The 19,935-nt window shown below is 36.9% G+C and overlaps 1 protein-coding gene across 2 annotated transcripts; it reads left to right on the forward strand.

Annotated features, from left to right (window-relative positions):
- Positions 1-2,922: 2,922 nt before the first annotated feature.
- On the forward strand, positions 2,923-18,233 carry LOC121428504 (outer dynein arm-docking complex subunit 3-like). 2 transcript variants are annotated; one of them, XR_005971803.1, is made up of 12 exons: positions 2,923-3,202; positions 4,568-4,767; positions 6,271-6,450; positions 7,491-7,718; positions 8,486-8,608; positions 10,500-10,643; positions 11,256-11,416; positions 12,232-12,388; positions 13,589-13,744; positions 14,498-14,582; positions 15,889-16,276; positions 16,322-18,233. XR_005971803.1 is itself a non-coding variant. In XM_041625163.1 (11 exons), exons 1-11 carry the CDS (start codon positions 3,121-3,123, stop codon positions 16,014-16,016), a joined length of 1,644 nt encoding a protein of 547 aa, XP_041481097.1. In that variant the 5' UTR covers positions 2,923-3,120; the 3' UTR covers positions 16,017-18,233. The 2 variants fall into 2 exon arrangements, 1 of the variants encoding a protein (XP_041481097.1); XM_041625163.1 differs by having other exon boundaries at positions 15,889-18,233.
- Positions 18,234-19,935: the final 1,702 nt, after the last annotated feature.

Raw genomic sequence — 19,935 nt, forward strand, 5'->3', positions numbered from 1 at the left:
ATTTCATAACCGATTTTGATGAAACTTTTTTTAAATTGTTCCTCTCATTTTACTCTTTCCAATACGATTGCTTCTCTTCTTGGGTTTTGGTTTCCTTTAAGGGGGCGGGTGGTTATACTCCTAAGCATCCAAGGGGCCAGCTCAACATTAATGTGGTTGAAACCCGGGGGGGGGGGGGGGGGCACTTCCATTCACGAGTGGATACCATGCACGACCATGGGGTCTCGAAAAGCACCCTAAACACGTAATTTCCATATTCTGAAAATGCACCCCTTAACAAGTATTGGCGTGTGAAACCCTACCCTTAACAAGATTAGTATTGGAAACAAAACGATACTCTTGGCAAATATTCCCTGAAACGAACCCCTAAACAAGTACAGGAATGTTTTCCCAGCAAACATAAAACGTTTTCAGAACGTTTTAAAAACGTTTTATTCAGGTCCCGTAGGTCCTCGTCTGAAATAAACATTTAGAAAACGTCATAACGTCCAAGTTGGACTTTCAATTTGTGAAAAAACAATGGTTCCAAAAAGAACGTTTTTAAACGTTCTTTGGACGTTACAAAATGGAACGTTTTAATCAAAACGTTCACAAAACGTTTTATTTGGAACCTTATGACGAGACATATTTTATTTAACGTTTTATGAACGTTCTTAAAACGTCTAAATGGGACTTTATGAGTGGTAATTTGCATATAATACGTTAGACATATTGAAATAAACGCTTTTAATGAGTTCTTTTCTATTTAGCAGTAATTAATTCATGCTTTTCGTGTTTCGTTTTATTGTAATATTGTTCTGAAACACACTCAAAGATTAAAAAACACTAATTCAGTCTTGGAATGTACTAACATAACAAAAAAATAATAACTAACCATTACAGACGATACTTTCAATAAACTATAAATTTACTGAAGCAATATTTAGAGTTAAATCCAAATGAATCCCACTCAAGTCTGCCCTTTAAGCATGATTTGATTGGAGGCACTTCACTCTTAAGTGCCATTCCACAATTTAGCCAAGAGCTTGAGGTGCAAATAATAACATATTTTTATTCATTACATTGTTTACATAAGTTTTTAATAGGTTCTCCAAACGTTCCTATAGAACGTTTTCTGAACGTTCCAAAGGTTTTCTGGACGTCCGCAAAACGTTTTTTGGAACGTTTTAAAGGTTTTCTGGACGTCCGCAGAACGTCCATGGAACGTTCCAAAGGTTTTTTAAAGGTTTTCTGGACGTCCGTAGAACGTCCACAGAACGTTGTAAAAGGTTTTTGGACTTTTATAAGGTTCCAAAGGTTTTCTACAGGTCCTTAAAAATTTTCGAAAGGTCATTATTTTTAGGTTTTAAACGTTTAAAAAACGTTTTCTAAACGTCCATTTGGAACGTTTTATTAACGTCCAAAACCTTCCACAAAAGGACGTTTTCTAAACGTTTTGACAAAACGTCCATAGAACGAACTTGGAACGTTCTTAAAACGTTCAGAAAACGTCCAATTGTTAGCTGGGTTGTTGTTACGGGTACTTCGGTCGTCGGCTTTACCTTATTTGGTTTAGTACGACCATACACCTCGCGCAAATCGGACTCTGACACGAAGTGTTGGGGCAAAAAGGACATCCTTTAAAAACATTTTGATTTTGTTTTATCATTCCCGCAAATTCGACCCTAATAAACACGTAATTTTCCAAGCGAAATAGATACCCTTTTTTTATTATTTTTGTGTTTTTGACACCCTTATCACGTTACGTACGTAACGTGCCCTATCGTAAAAAGGACATCCTTTTTACGTGTTTTTTGGTCGCGCATGGTATCCACTCGTCAATGTAAGTGGCCCCCCCCCCCGGGGGTTGAAACTAAAAATACCTGCACCAAACCCCACTGGGGCCGCGGAACAGTGTTTTGAAAGGGTGTGGAGGAGGCTGACTATATGCAACAAATCACAACCAGATGGTCCTTTTTTTACGTTTTTTGTACACGGTTTTGGGAAAAAAAGTTTGTGGGGAGGGGGGGGGGGCCACTTCCATTCACGAGTGGATACCATGCGCGACTAAGGGGTCTCGAAAAGCACCCTAAACACGTAATTTTCATATTCTGAAAATGAACCCCTTAACAAGTACTGTATTGGCGTGTGAAACCCTACCCTTAACAATTATTGGAAACAAAAACGATACTCTTGGCAAATATTCCCTGAAATGAACCCCTAAACAAGTACAGGAATGTTTTATTGTTACGGTTCCTTCGGTCGTCGGCTTTACCTTATTTGGTTTAGTACGACCCCACTTCTACACCTCGCGCAAATCGGACTCTAATCGGACTCTTTTGCCCTAACACGAAGTGTTAGGGCAAAAAGGACATCCTTTATAAAACATTTTAGTTTTGTTTTATCATCCCCGCAAATTCGACCCTAAACACGTAATTTTACTAGCGAAATAGATACCCTTTTTTCATTATTTTTGTGTTTTTGGCACCCTTATCACGTTACGTACGTAACGTGCCCTATCGTGAAAAAGACATCCTTTTGAAGTGTCTTTTGGTCGCGCATGGTATCCACTCGTCAATGTAAGTGGCCCCTCCGAGGGGCTGGAGCTGGGATCGACTGAAGCCCATACCCACACACCCCCCCCCCCCCCCCCCCCCCCCCCCGTTTCCGCGACCCCCGCAAAACTAAGTGTACGGTACGCTTTCGTGAAATATTTCAGAAAAAAAATGAAATACGGTATGTTTTATCGTTATCTGAGTTTCTTTATAAGACTTATACGTTAGAGCTGTAACCATCTTGAATACATGTATGTATTCGGCGACTGAAACTTTTTCGACGAATTCAGCGTCTTTGCGCGCAAATTGGTCGCAGCTGGCGCTATCGATGATCGGCAGTTGCTACGGGAAACGTGCGACAAAACAACCTTCGTCGATCGCGAGCTCTCGTTTCGCGGATTTCGTACGTACAATACACGGGAATCCAATACAAATTTTGTGTGTAGATTTCCTATGCAGACAACGTAAACAATCTTCACTACGAAAAGATACATGGACTTGGCAGCGAGATTTCTTTGAAAAAGACTTGTTCTGTTGATATTTTTACAACTCTAACGTTTGGTGAAGGACAGGAAAACTCACGAAAATGCCGGGTGTCGGCAAAACAAACAGCAACACTCCGATTACGGAGCAAATATCAGAATTGCAGCGTAAAATCTCCTTGTTAGGTGAGTAAAAAAAAATGTTCATTTTGTGACTTGTCATGTCTTGTGCAACATAATCATAAGACATAAATTAAATGGGGATGTAGAAATTGAAATAAATTGATATGCCTAGATCTAGATTTTATGACATACCGGTACCGTACTCTCATTACGGTGTAAGTTGTAACACTTGGGCCCAAGGCTAATGAATTTTGGTTATAAACACGAGGCCGAGCCTGAGGGGCCATTATAAATCATGATAAAGTTGAGTTGAAGATGTTCAGAATGGAATCTGGACTGAACAGGGAAGACAAGCGTGAGTGAGAGTGAGAGAGACTGAACTGGAGTCAGTGAGATGTTATTAGGATCTATCAAAAAAAAAAAAAACCAAGGGCAGGTAACGTATCACTAGTGACACGAGACGAGACCAAAGACAAAGTAAAAAACTCAATGATCAAATCATGGTGAAAAGGTCTTGTCGATGATTAAGTTTGGGCTTTGCCTTTGGCAGGCTGCAGGGCAAGGGGCCTTTCGAATATGATAATGAATTAAGTTGCTGGCATACCAGGTATGTGAGAGTTCAAAATGCAGTCTTTGTAAGTTAGGCAAGGATGGTTGTTCCAAAGTTATGGACTACGTTGTATACAGTCTGGTGATGGTACATGTAGCAAATGAAAGAAATTGTTAAATAATCCAAATTGACAGAACCTAGTAGAGTCTATTTGGTTTCCTTAGATCTATATAATCTACATGTAGCTGATGAAATCCGTCTGTTTGCAGGAGTCTTTAACTTACTAAGGCCTAAAAAAATTTTCAATTTCCTTTTTTGTTTTCACCTCCATACGTTCTAACTTACGTATGGTAATCATCATGGAGGATGTGTATAGTGACTAAGACATCCAACAGAATTTGGAACCAACAACATCTGTTGAGTTCCTGGTCCTGATCCTCAAGTGGATATTGATTACCAATAAAGAGAAACTAAAACTTTTGGTGTAGATCTAGGCCTATGTTCCCTTTAATATGCTGACTATTTTGAGGATGGTGAAAATCGTGGTAGATAGGTCTATAGATCTTGGTGTCAGGAATTGATAAATAAATCAACAGAACATCTAAGTTACATGTAGAATCTGTTGAGTAGAGATGCAAACATATTGGTATCAATTTCTTATTGTATCTAATACTATATCTTACATCTGACTACATTGTAAAACTGGTTGATGAAAAATGGATGCCATGTTTATTAGAGTTTATCACTCAATTAATAATTTGTTTACATACCTACATTTAGTAGTGCTACATATATTTTCTAAGTCATGATTTTTTTTGTCCATCATTCCATGTAAATAATTCAGTTCAATAATTATTTTATTTATTAATATTTTAAAGATGGTGACAGGAAAGCATATTACGAGAGTTCCCAGTGGACCATAAAGCAGAACCTCGAGGTCATCCGTAAGTTGCGACAGGAGAACAAGACCCTACACAAGCGGCTAGCAGCAAGCAAGGCGGGAGATGACCGGGTACTGGATATTGCCTTCAAGTCTCGAGAGGTGGAGCGCGCTTCACTCAGAGGCAAATCTGGACGGGTGGGTAACTTAAATGTTTCTTAAAGCTAAATGATAGTAGTTGCAGTAAAACACCAATTTCATGAGAAAGTCTGTAAAACCAAGGTTAAGTATGACTTGGCCTATATCATCATGGATCTAGATCTGGTACAGTTACATAAACTGAACTTTGTGAAATCATAAAATCTAAGCTGAAATACGATCACACTGAAGATCGCCAACACAGATTGGCACACGTGGGACAGTGTATTATTATTGCTGGAATAAAGACCCAACGGAAGTGACCGAATCCGCGCTTATTTTGCTTATTTCTCAGCAATTACACAATTTCTTCCAGAATCCTTTAGCACATATTTTTTATTCATACAAACAGACACTTGGGTGGTCATTATATTAGATTCTGTAAAAAGTCATTTTGAGATCGTTACCAGAGCTGGAATTTATCTTTAACCCATTAGAGACTGAGTGCGAGTATATACATGTATGGGCTGCCGCTGGAGTCTATGTTTCCATAGACATGTTATAGCAAATCATCCACTCTGCAACGGGTTAATCTTTCATGAAGTCATGAATAATCTTTGCAGCTTGGTAAAATAAAAAGGAAATAAAAAAAACCTGTCATATTGATCTTTATTTTGTTATGTTTTCCCAAACTACACGAGGAATCAAACACCAGTTATGTACATGTGTGCTGCTATTCATTGATAACCAATGTTGTTAACAACTTAATGTTTTGACCAACATTAGTTATGTTAGTAAAACCTTATTTCAATTTGAATTTAGAGGAGGTCCTCGCATACTCCTAGTCTTAGTTTGATTTGTTCAATCAGAAAGTACATGTTCAGTATGAATTATGAGAATATGATTTAGATTCAGTTATATTCCTGTCTATATATATCTGATATTATCTCTGATATTATGGTTATACATGTAATATTTTAGTGTTTTTTTTTTGCATATTAATAAGAATGTCAGCTTAATAGATGTATCATTTAAAGTTTTAACCAATTTTTTTACAGGGAAAGGTTTATAGTAGACACTTGCCTTGCTGATAATTACCACACTTCTATAGATTGCTGGCTTCATAATATTTCTGCCATATTCATGGCAACTGTATTGTGCCAATCACTTCATTAAAATTAATTACATGTTTATTTTTGTATTTTCCTATTCACCCCATTTCAGTTACCTTTTGAAAACTTTTTTTTGCAGCAGGATAAGAATAAGGTTTAATTGGAGGATGATAAAAACTGGCACTCCATATAGTGTGGTCGAATGTAATGCATGTTGATCTTTTACATGGCTATAAAATACCTCCCATATTGTTCAGTTACTCTCAGTGGCTCAGTGGTATTTTCAAAGTTGATCTCCCTTTTCCTAGTCTTTATTCTTGAATTAGACATTTTTTATGTTTGACACAGATGGACAGTTATTTATTTCAATTATACCTTTAAAGAGAGTACCGTACATGTCTTTTGTTAATTTGTTAATGACAAAATGTATTCTGGTATTATGGCTTTACAGGAAGCAATCCGTATTATGGACCAGAAGGCGTGTGAGGCCAAGAAAAAACTCAACGCTGAGAAGGCCCAGACCCTGAAGCGATTGAAGAATTTTGCCGAGCTTGAGGTCCAGCATGATCAGATGATCAAGGATGCATCGGATGCAGAGGCTACCACAGCAGGGACATCAGAAGATGCCACAGTAAGTGAAACAACCATTTAGTGTTTTACTTTTAAACCCATAGCTGTACACGTTTGTGTATTGTTTGAATTATTATGCTTTTGATACTTAAATTGGCAACAATTGTATTTTTTTACCAAGTTGCATTGTTTAAAAAGATAAATTTATGGATTAACTTGAGCAAAAGTGAATGACTGTTTATCAGTTAATAGTTATTAATACTATTTTTGTGTGTGTGTCATATTTCTTATTGAAAAGAAATTTGGTGATCACAAACTTAACATCTGCAATGCAGTGAACTGTGAAAGATATTCGTAAAATCATAAGTGGTGACAGAGAAAGAATTTCAGGACACCATTTTTTTTTCAAATTTAAAAATACCAGGCTCTGGTTTTCCATACGAAGTCAGTATGTTTAATGAAGATTTTGTCGAGTTTATTTTGACACTTGACAATAAAAGAAACAATATTTTATCAATGAAATATTTTTTTGGGACTTTTAGAGAAATCCTTGTTTTATTTTTAGTCCAATGTTAGGTGTTGTTAACCTAAGGTTAGTGCACCCCTTCAGCTGTTCACTGATTTTTGTTTGGACTGAATATGTCTGTGTATTTTTTTTCATTTTGATAAAATCAACTTGAATTTGGACTGATTTCATTTTTCATTTAATCTCTGAATTGTTGTTGCTCAGTGGATTAGTCTCAGGACTTTGAAACAGAGGGTCATGGGTTCAAATCCCTGCTATGCCGTAATTTCCTTCAGCAAGTAATTCATCCACATTGTGCTGCACTCAACCCAGGTGAGGTAAATGGGTACCTGGCAGGAATTTATTCCTTGAAATGGGTTTGTGCTGTAATCTGAGGAATTACGGCTGCCAAGCTACAGCTGGGGTAATAATATCCAAGTCTTTTGGAAGCACATAGAAACATTATTCATAATGTGATATGCTACAGCTGGGGTAATAATATCCAATTCTTTTGGAAGCGCATAGAAACATTATTCATAATGTGATATGCGCTATACAAGAACTGTATATTATTATTATTAATATTATCTCTCCAGACCCTACGCTCGCTGGAGAATCGTCTGGACAAGGCCAACCTTAAACTTCACGAGGCAGAGCACATCAACCGAACCTATCTGGCCATCAAAGAACAGATGATCAGGGATAGTTTGACCTTTGGCAATGACCTCGACGGTGAAGAGAACGAGATAGATCATCTGAAAGAAGAACTGAAAGAACTCCAGGCCATGAACAAGGATGCTCAGATTGCACGAGATGCTGCTAAGGTATGTCTGCAGAAAGTCTTTATTTAAGTATAACAATAAGTATTTATTTATTGCTCATTAATGGAAATTCTTCTGTTTACATGCCATGCAAAAACCTAACAAAACAGCATATTGTATAAATTTATACACATGTATTAGGCATGAACAATATAATCTACTTTTCGAATATGACAATAAATATATTATTACTTATACATACAATCATAGTAGGTTTTTAATGCTTCCATGATGGGATTTGTTCTTTGAGCTTAATAAAATAAATTGATAAATTATAGACGAAGAAAGAAAGCTAAAGAAGGAGAAGTATAGGTACATTAAATGAGTCAAAAGCAAGTTAAATTTGAAAAAAAGAGAGTGAAATTGCTCAGAATGCACTATATGTTGCTAAGGTACTTGTATGTCTATTGGAAGTATTTGATCCTTCCATGATAGGGCTTGTTCTTTATGCAAAATAAAATCAACTACTTGATATCATAGAAGACAAAAGAGGGATAATGAGTTGGCTTGAAATCACGAGACATTGCATGACATGTGTGTTCTTCACTATCCTACCTTATTCAGCTTGCCAAGATAATCAACTGTTAGATTGTAGACTGCGATTATAGAATGTAGTTACATACATTTGCATTGTACTTGCATTACTCACTCAGTTCCATACAAATTTCAGGTGTTATTTTAGATTCTTATTATTTTAGATATTCAGTATTTGCTCTGATTTTTACAAATTGATTTACATGAATGCCATTTACTCCCTGTTTATTCTGTAGGCTGAACTGAGCAAGCACGAAGAGACGGTTTACAGGGAGAGACGAGAACGAGAAGAAGCGCTAGCTGTACTCAAGAAACAGGCCGAGGAGAAGAAGGCACATGCTGAACGGGTGGAGAGAAGGGTGAGTTGGGTTTTATTTCTAAATTATATTATTATTATTATCTATTTGACCAATATAAAAAAGTACATACACATTACATTAGAAAATTTACAGTACATTAACATGCAAAGAATGCGGGAACGGCATGTGGGTCAGGGGGCACAAAAGCGAAATTTATCACTGTTGCCCGAAGGCATGAGCCCCCACACATGCCGCTCCCAAGACATAAATAAAAATATATAAATACTATTACACAAAATATTGCACGTTTAAAAAGGGAATACTGAAAAGGGTGCCAAAATAATCAATTAGATAGTATTGAGATGCATAAAAAAAAATACCACTGCAAAATTGGAAAAGTATAACATAGTAAAAAATAACACCTCGGTGCTGAACAGTAATGAAAGGGGTATTTTTAAATAAACTTGCAATAGAAATTGGAAATTCAAATATATATGATTATCAGATCTGGTGTAACTGGAGATTCTAGTATAGAAAAGGAAATTTGTTTGCATTTTATTCAGTGCGGCCTGAAATTTCTGATTGGACATAGCTGAGGAGGGGTGAACCATTGTACGTGAACAATGGCTTGACCCTAGGAAAAAAAAGGGGGCAGGGGCACTTTTTCCCCCTTTACTCATTGAGTGCTTTGTGCACGCTACATATCCTACTATAACATGCCACACTCGTGCTCGCACGCCTACTATTTACTGCTTTGTGCTTGCATTGTTTCCTACCCTCGCCTGCTTCGTGCATGACTGCGCACATTTGGAATTACAATCATTGTTACGCCGTTTTGCATTGTATTGCACATCGCATGCACGCCGTAATTAGCACTATTGTGTGCAGTGCAAACTCTGCTTTCTGACAGATCAACTTACGCGGTTTACATTCGACTTTTTCAAGTATTTCTACATTTTTTTTACAAGATATGGCTCCGCCTCTGAGAGGGAAGAGACCTAGGTTTTTTGATCCATACAAAACACTCCACAAAATGGAACTACTTGATACAACTCATATTTTAGCGGTAAAGATAATAACCAATCCATATAATGAGGACACCATTATAAGGGATATGAAATTTCCTACAACTTTACTACACAATATTTTGTGGATAAACTAATTGTTAGAGAGTTACAAGCAATTGTAATCATGACTATTGAAATGAGTGAATACGACTCGCGATCCCAAAATCTATGTGGCACAGGGAGGTTTTGTGGCTGGCACAGGGGATTAGCATCGGATTAGCACTGTGGCGTTGGGTTAGTAGTGTGCGTGGCATGTTAAGAGTTAAATGCTCGAAACAATTTAAAATAAAGTTAAGAGCCCTGGAAAATCCCCAATTACTGCAAAGTTAAGGCTTATTCCATGTAGCACATGTTTCCTGTAGGTTGTATGAAGTAGCCCCTGAAAAAAAAAAATTGCTTGCTCGACCCAAAATTCTCTGGTCAACAGGACCCAGGGTCCTGTTGAAGAAAGAGATGCAATTAAGCGCAAGTCCCGAATACGGATGCTTCATTGGCTGAAAATCAAGTTGCGCAAGATTTATTTAGTTGTGTTTGATCGCAACTCTTTCTGCAACGGGCCCCTGATCCAAATGTTGTGACGCTGGCGGTGCAATCGCACACTGTCATTGCCATAGACTGACCAAAGACTGATATGGGATGACAAACTTTATTATTGAAATTGATCATTATCTTGGATGGGTTTTCTTTATGGGATACTTGAAATTTATTTCATTTGTTAGGGTCAGTATTGCACAGATGTCTGATTTATGCAATAATCCCAATTACAATGGTGGAATATCTTTAGTATCCCATTCTGTGTCATCCAATGACTATTACCCGACTTCACATTTTCAGTTTTGAGTGAGTAAATGTATCAATGTTTGTGCTTGAATTAATCTTTACAGCTCCAGAGAGCGTCTATCCAACATGATGAGCTCACGCCAGAACAGAAGCAGTTTGTCACCGGGGAGGAGGAAGAAAAGAAGATCAGTACCTTTGAGGAAGCATTCCAGGCAATGAAGGAAGCTACAGGGGTATCGGATCTTGCGGTGAGTCCCTTTAAGATCATTTCTTCAACTCTGATCATTCATGAACTTTACCTTTGTACTACAGAGGCAGATATTCATTATAGAATTACGGGTCAAACTTCGAGGTATTTCATGTAAAGGTTTTGAAATGCAGTCTCCCTCAATAAAGTTCCAAATCGTGTGTAAATTTAGAAGCTGCACAAACATTGGCACCTAGTCTGCAGGCACAGACCTTGATTAAAAATTTGTTCTTGTGGGTCTACACACAAAGACTAGCATATTTAAAACTTGTTGTTTCAGACCTTCAATACAAAATTCATTATAGGCTGCACATTCAGACCCTTAACTCAAGTGAAGGGTTAACACAGCACACTAATTGGCACCATTGACTTTTTAAATATGAAAATGAACTTTCTTTGTAAAAAAATTCTTATATAAAGCTCTAATTTTGATACTATCTTTGAAACACTTACTCTTGAGAAGGAACAATATCAATTGAAATGTTTGTGGAAATTTTGAAGAAATTTGTGTTCCTCTCAACTCCAATTGTAAGGGAGCAGACATAGCCCCCCCCCCCTCCCCTTCATAATGTATATTAACTATTTTTTCCAACGGTTGATTTCTGATTTACAGGAGGTTGTTAATAGGTTTGAGAACCAGAACTCCACGTACCAGCATCTGACGGAGCTGAAGGAAGCGAATGAGAAGCAGGTGGTGCGTCTCAAGGAAGAGAAATCTAGACTCAATACAGACTTTGAGGAGATGAAGTATTCCGGAGAAGCCAAATTATCAAGGTAATGTTGTTGTGATATCAATGCTGTGATTCCATCATGTATAGGTGTTGTTGCTCAGTGGATACCTCTCTGAAATTTGGACCACAAGGTCTGGGGTTGGAATGCTACTGCATCACCTGTGTACTTTGAAAAAGCATTTATCTACATTTGCCACTCTCCACCCAGATGAAGTAAATGGGTACCCAATCGAAAGAAATTCATTGAATGCTTGAGCGCCCAATAAAAATAACCAAATAACCGTGCTTATGCTGGAGTAATAGTATGCAGCTCTTAGAAAAATTTCATCAAGTGCTATGGCAACGTTAATTGCCATATTAACATTGCAATAATTAACAATCACAATATTAATATTGTGATTCATATTTGTCAAAAAAATCACACCGCAGCACTTGTGTCCTTTGGCAAGGTATCTATCTAGTTTTGTCATGCACCATCCAGTGTAATAGTAACTGGCTGTCTGGTTGGAAGGAATTCCTTAAATTCCTGATCATGATAGTTGTGCTAAAACTGGGCTAATTGTGTGCAGCACTCGGAGACATTGTATTAAGCACTACACAAGTGTTGCATACTAGTATTATTACTGTTATCAATTTATTTGTTCATTTTGATTTATTTATTCATTTATGTGTTCACATGTTATTGTTTGTTTATTGACTTACGTCCAGGCAAGTTTTATATCTGTGCATTTGAAAAACCTGAAAGAAAATGGTTACATAATTGAAAATTTTAAATGCTCTTAAACCCACTTTAAACATTGTTTTTCATTGAAAATATTTGTTTTAATCGCAACCTGGATTCTGTGTCTATATTTTCAGTGGGCAGAGAATGTTGGAGGAGTTCCAGGCCCATCTTAAGACTGAGCAGGACCGTTGTGACGAGTCCTCTGAAAAGCTTGATAAGTGCAGCAAGATCCTAGTCCAGGTCAAGGCTGGTGTAGCCCATTTAGCTGATAAGCTTCAGCATATCAAAGCAGTAAGTATTTTACTCTAGTCTATATTATACCTTATTTGCTCCAGTCATGTTTATTATGTCCACTTTATTAACCACGCATTTGGCGGTATTTTGATATTTAAACCCAAGTTTAATCCTTGTCTAAACTATAATTTAAGACTGCTTTTCCGTGGAATGCTGGGTTTCATGATACTTGTTCATTATTCACGGCAAAGATAATGTACTAAATAATTATTATTCGTATTAATTTGCATTTTAGGAATGAGTTGAGAACTCCATAACTCCATAAAATTGTGGTCGAATTGAACGTAGGTTGAAGTAAACCATAGCTATCTGAATGCCATCCGTAGTATTCCTGTCTTACAAAGTAATTCCTGTCTTACAAAGAGTTGCGATTGATCGGATCAATCCCAACTATGGATGGCCAGCAAAGCACATAAAATGCATGTTTGTTAAAAAAAAAATCCAAATATGAATGTATATCCATAAATTCTTTGATTTCTTGACGATTTGGTGTGATCTCCTTTGTCTACAAAGGAAATTTTGCAAATTTCCTGTAGTAAAAATTATAACATTAATGGATTTCCATAGAGTTAAACTTGATTGGATCAATCGTAACACTTCGTAAGACGGGGTCCTGGAGGAACTCGGCAGCACAACTTTGCACTGCATTAACCACGGGCTTGAGTAATCAATGACGCAAGAAACAGTTTACATTAGAGGATAATTAGTCAGAGTGGCTGACCATCTCGGATCTTGTTTGGACAATTTGGAGATAATGCCTTAACCTTAAGATCATGAGTCCAGTGCTCTAACATCTAGACCACACAACCTTCATTGGTAATATTATACTGATTGTGTCTGGGACCCATTGCAGAAAGAGTTGCAATCACTTGATTTTCTACCAATCAGCACTTTCATTTAATCGCAACTCTTTCTGCAACAAACCCCTGGGCATTTATCTTTCTCCTTTTTTTTTTTGGGGGGGGGAGCAGGGCTTAGAAGGTAACAGTCAAGCACTGTTCTATTAATATGGCGGCTCAGCTACAGCCGGGGTAATAATATGATACCAATTATCAAAGCGCAGTAGAGTATATGCACATAGTAACTGCGCTATATAAATGGACCTATTATTATTATTATTCCAGCAGCTGTTCATGATTTCATAATATGCCATTTTGATTGTGTTTCTCAAATCAAATTTTTTTCAATTTTCATTAGAACAAGGGCCACGTACCCCAGGCCCAGCTGTCCTCGGAGGCTGACGAATATGTCCTAGATCTCCTGGCTACTTGTGAAGAGAAGCTTCTTAAACTCATGGAGGAACTGGATGGTTTTGATGTACAGGGGACGCTCAAACAGATAGAGGAAGAAGAGGTAGGTTATCACCCCCACCAAAAAAAAAAGAAAAATTGTTAGCAGTGTACTCTACTAACATTGTTCAGACCTGCTGGGTTTCAGACGAGCGCAGAATGTGTCATTTGAATGCTAAATTGTAATGACGCTAACATTATATTCCGTTCGCACTGCTGAGGAGGCTTCGCGAATTCTGTGGTTTTACGTCCCGCATCGATAAGAATAGGTGTGGCTTCTTTTGGGTACCCCATCAATCACACGTGCATAGCCAAAATTTGTCAACAGAGCAGAAAATAGCACTTTTTTTGAGGAAGTGGTTGAATGATCATTCGAATGAAGCAAAATATGAACGTGTGAAACCCCCCAAGATTTTCTGTAATGATATTGACATTTCCTGTTTTCGTAATAAGACTACAAATAAACATGGAAAACAATTCAAAGTTAATAATGGACCTTTGAGAAATGATTGATTCGTTGGAGGTTAATCTACAAATACATGTATCAGTGGGTGATTACACTGAAAATAAATAAAAACATTTTCAAGGAAGTGATCCTGAAATGTCATATATATATATATACATATATACATTGTATATACACCTGAAGAAGACATAGGACCGTCGAATATTCGAGCAAAGAATAAAAACTATATTGGCAATGAAAGCATTATTTTCAGCATATTTTGTTATATATATATATACATGTGTTAATGCCCATAATGATGTTTTTCAATTTCCTCTATCTCAATATTATGAAACCTTATTTTTTTTTCAGTTTCAAGTTGGAATTGAAGGATCGTTGCCAGCGCAAAACACTCGTATCAAGCTACCTACCACACAGAGGGATACGACTTATGATGGTGAGTAGTTTAAAATAATTGCCAGCAGTGGTAGCGATATCAAAATGAGGTTGAAGAAATTCAAGTTAAATGGGCACTCAAATGTTGGTTTGTATCAATCAGTTAGATTTATTTCCTTTTCAATGAGAAAGTAAAAAACAGATATATATACATGAAATATATAAACATTTCATTGTCTCAACAAACAAACTGATAAATGATAAGTTTACCCTTGTATTTTATAGTGCAAATCACATGATATGATATCTTATGCACTACTTTAGGACTTTTGATACATTGTTATGTGGGCCTTGACTATGGCAGCCAATAAGTGACTTCATACAAGGTATCCACTCTGAAATGAAATGCTGGTCAAGTACGACTAATTTATCTCCGTATATTTCATGAAACGAGGAATCCCAGACACCATTGGTGGTGTAATGATAATTGAACCTGGGTTTAACTCTAGTCTAAACTAGAATTTTAAACCACTTCTACAAAATGCCGGCTTCGTAATGTTTCTCCCACATTTGTAGCAATTATGCTGCATCAATTGATTCACTAAAATTCATTATCTTTTTATATTTTCCTTTTCTTCCCATTTCACAACTCAATTAAATTTATTTGACAACTTAATGCAGCCGGATAAGAATAATTTTTAATAGGTGATTGATCTGGGAACTGGCACTTCATAAAGGTGTGGTCTAAGTTAAAGTGATTGTTTCACTTTGTTCTGATTTAAAAAAATCTCAGGTTCTCGAAAATGGGCTAAACCCTAGACTTAAAGTGTTAAAATACCATCCCAAAAGTTTGAAAGTATATTTACAGGAACTATTTTAAAACTTTAGAGATGTAAACCAAAGTTTGAAAATAATTGGGGTTTGCTTTCAATGACTATGCGTATACAGCGTATCTCTGCACCACAACACATACACTATAGATGAACACATCATGACCTACATACAGTGTGTGCAGACACATAGGAGATGCTCACAGCAGAAGGCAGTCAACATGCCCAACAGACTTTTTGAAATGGAGAAAACCGGTCATACAGACTAATAAATTGCTACTTGTAACTAAATTAGAGCTTTTCATCCTATGTTTGGTCTGTTTCAGGGTTTTTTTTAGGACAAATACAGGCACTCATAGACATGTTTCATCTCAGAGAATTTTTTGAACCAGCTGCTCTCAAATTGAAACAATCCCTTTAATGGGGTTTAACTAATCCATGGCTTCCACCCATAACTTTCACAGTGCTTTATCCACTGTTCCAAATCAACTTCTTGTGCAATTCATTGCTTATGATTCTCTTTTGTATCTTTTTCAGATGAGGAAAGTGGTGATGACGAAGACATCGTTACCAGGAACGCTCTCAAGAAACAGGCTCAGATGCTTGTGGATTCCAAGACCAAGAAGCACAAGGTCCGGGCCCGCAAGAAGAAGGGTGTCAAGTAAGACCAGGTCCAGATTCCAGATCCTGGCCCAGCATGGATGGAAACCTTGGGGTTATTCTATTCCTGTGTATAATGTGACATAATGCTATAACATCTTGAGTAATCATTCCTTCTAAGCCTCTTCCATGATAGTCCGCAAAGCAGGGAGTTATTCTTAAGGGCAATTGCTTGGGTTTGCATGGACTTGATCTACAAGCAGTTGGTCTAACTCTCAGGCGGTCTAATACCACATGGGCTGAACCCATTTGGTCTACTTCCCAGGTGGTCTAATACCACATGGGCTAACCCATTTGGTCTACTTCCCAGGTGGTCTTATACCACATGGGCTTAACCCATTCGGACTGTTATCAGTTTGGTCTAATTGCTCTTCGGTATACAACTGTACTTGGTCTTGTATCCACTTGATCTAATTGTCCTTGTCAGTCTATCTATTTTCCACTTAAAAAGATGAAAAGATGAAATGGGAATTCATAAGCATTTCAACTAATAAAGCCAAAGTGGAAATTAAACAAAATGTTAGAGAGGCTAAATGACAATTAGACCAAATGGTTTCAAGATGGACTAGTTTTTGATGAACTGGTATTAGACCACTGTGAGATGAGACCAAATGGAATGTAGACCGTGTAGGAGATAGACCAAGTGGCAATTTACCTATCTGGGACTCTACTCGTATGGTTTGGCTCTGTCTTTCTAGTTTAAATGAAAAGTTGCAATCCTCTCAAATTATCATGTCGTGAGCAGTTCATAAGCTGAAGTAAGACTCAAGAAAAAAGAAGCTCAGATGTACAGAAATGTTGATTATGTTTATGGCATTGACCCTAAGTCACCTTGATGTTTGTTTTGATGTGGTGCAGCAGTCTCTACATGTTTAAGTGTGTAAGTCATGGGGAATATGTAAAAAGCTAGTCACTATACACCTATACCATGAACAACTAACCTGTACAGTAGTACACATCATGCTGACCAAAGTGAAATGGTATTAGCAATTTTTGGGGAGTTTTTCATAAAAAGCATGTTTTCAGTGATTTTCACTGACAACCTCGGTCTGAGCCAATCAAATGCGTGGATTTCAGTAGCCTATGACACATATTCTGTGAATATCTGTGAATATCCATGTCGTGGTATTTGGTGCATTACATCTGAACAGACATTGAGGCTTTGAAATAAGGTGTGGGGCGGGGGTTAGACTTCTATTGACTTAAAAAAAGATCTGTTATTGATCTTTAGCTGGAGAACTGCTTTGAAAGCAAAGTTCTTTAGGTGTCAGACTCCTTATACACATGAAATCCTTGGCCCGGAACCACAGCACCTTTGAGGAAAATTGATTGAGATTAAGTAAATAACACATGCTTTGATCTTTGATCTATTCTGATTTGAAAATTTACTTGACTTTTAGGCGATTATTCAACTTACAGAATATCAACCTACACATATTTAAGTGTGTATTGTATTTATGATTACTATGAAATGTGAAGATAGACATTATATCGTTGGTAATGTCCATGTGATATCCGTCCATACACTATTCCTGTAAAAGATAAGATTGTTTTTACAATATATTTTGTTATCTATCTTCTGGGTCTAGTCTTACAAAGAGTTGAGACTGAAGTTAGACTGAGAACTGTATTTTCACATTCCCCTTTTATAAGTCATCAGAATAACACAAATAGTTATTTAATTTATTTCATAATGTATTTGGAAATGTCACTAACTGAAATGAATTTGATTTTCCCTTGATGCCCACAATCAAAGTGTTGATTATTAATTTAATTACATCACTATTATACTGACGATAACAATTTGATGATGAAATTTGTGATTGGATAATTTTCTTTAAATATTTCTTTTTTTTTATATTTCCTTTTCCAAAGTAAAGATCATCATTGTAAATTATATATTTACTTGTTTATAGAATTGGGTGAACTGCTCATTTTTTTTATTTCCAATTATGAAACTGAATTTATTTTCCCCATTTTATTTATCACAAACAACTGTGGTTTTCCAATTCCCTCAATTCTTTATGTTAATCTTGTGTCTTAAAATTTGCTTTGTAAACTACTGAAACATGTATATAAATATGTATTAATAGAATGTTTTTTTTTTCTCTGCAGAAATTAGAAAAACGATTTTGTACAGCTGTTGATATTTCATATTGTTACCTGTTACCCCTGTGGATGAAGATACTAAAGAGAGAATTAAAATATTGCTTTTAATATGATTTCATTTTTGGTTTGTCATGTTTATTTAACGGGGTAATACTGATTTATAATAATACTGATTAGCATCAAATTACAATGTTTTATATTACAAACAATTCACTGTAACGACATAGAAAACATCTTGATGGTGGATGATGGGGAAGTAATAGGAGATGGATAAAAAGAGAAAGAAGAGGGAGAAGCTGGAAATATGGGGGACAGAGACAGAAATCTGGAGAGCAATTCCATAAAATGTGTACGTCCGACCCCCCTATAATGTGGGACCTTCCTGAAATTTTCTGTCTCTGATTTCTTGTTTTTTTGACAGTCTTTAATGCTCTGAAATCACCATGACCCATGACTTGGTCAGTAAGGTTTATGAAGTGAAGTCACACTTGAGAAAATGGGTCGGACGTACAAAAAGGCTGATCATTTTATGGAATTGCCCTGGAGAGAGAGAAGGGGTAGAAGTTAGAAATATCAGAAAGTTCGAAAAAAGGGAATATAGTGAGAGTAAGAGCCTGAAGAGAGTAATTCCATAAAATGTGTACGTCCGACCCCCTATATGTTGGACCTTCATGAAATTTTCTGTCTCTGATTTCTTGGTTTTTTTTTACAGTCTTTACTGCTCTCAAATCACCATGACCCATGACTTATTCAGTTTATGAAGTGAAGTAAAACTTGAGAAAAATGGGGGTTGGACGTACAAAATGGTTGATCACTTTATGGAATTGTCCTGGGGAGAGAGAAGGGGGAGAAGTTAGAAATATCAGAAAGTTCGAAAAAAGGGAATATAGTGACAGTAAGAGCCTGAAGAGAGTAATTCCATAAAATGTGTACGTCCGACCCCCTATATGTTGGACCTTCATGAAATTTTCTGTCTCTGATTTCTTGTTTTTTTTACAGTCTACTGCTCTCAAATCACCATGACCCATGACTTATTCAGTTTATGAAGTGAAGTAAAACTTGAGAAAAATGGGGGTTGGACGTACAAAATGGTTGATCACTTTATGGAATCGTCCTGGGGAGAGAGAAGGGGGAGAAGTTAGAAATATCAGAAAGTTCGAAAAGAGGGAATATAGTGAGAGTAAGAGCATGAAGAGGTCGTGTAATGATTGTTTTACCATGGAGCTAGTAGCTTTTTACTGTACAAATTCATGATTATTTTTAAACTTTGAAGAGCTGCTTATTTCTGCAATGCAGATTTCATGCAATCTCTCCTTTAAAAGGGGATAATGGAAACAAAACAATTCCAAACTTCTAGTAAGAGCAAGTGGGGCTTAAAATCAAATCGTGTTTCCTTGAGTTGCCCCATTTACTTTCGCCCAAATCAGCTGGCAAAACTACTCGAAACTGTTGCTTTAGTGGGACGCCAGCTATGAGAAACAAAGGATACATATACTGTATAAAGAATCGCGTGTCACATAGGTCGCAGGAACTGTTTCTTGAAATCATGACGCGCGAAGTGTCGGGTGAAATCGCGCGAAAATGTTCACCTGCTTCGATTTGATTGCTTGATTACAAACGAAAATGCGCGTGCTTAATCGAAGGTTGATTTCAAGACGATAAAAGAGAAAGTTTTGAATGCCCCAAAGGTGGAGGATTAGACCGTATATGTTTGTAAAGAGTCGAGCATAATGAATAAAAGAGCTTCATGAACTCCGGGCATGAACTCTTAATCTTTGCTGCTATAGTTTTTCATTTTGCTTGGTTTGGCCTGAT

The sequence above is a fragment of the Lytechinus variegatus genome, chromosome 15, assembly GCF_018143015.1.
Source record: "Lytechinus variegatus isolate NC3 chromosome 15, Lvar_3.0, whole genome shotgun sequence".
Classification (NCBI taxonomy): Eukaryota; Metazoa; Echinodermata; class Echinoidea; order Temnopleuroida; family Toxopneustidae; genus Lytechinus; species Lytechinus variegatus.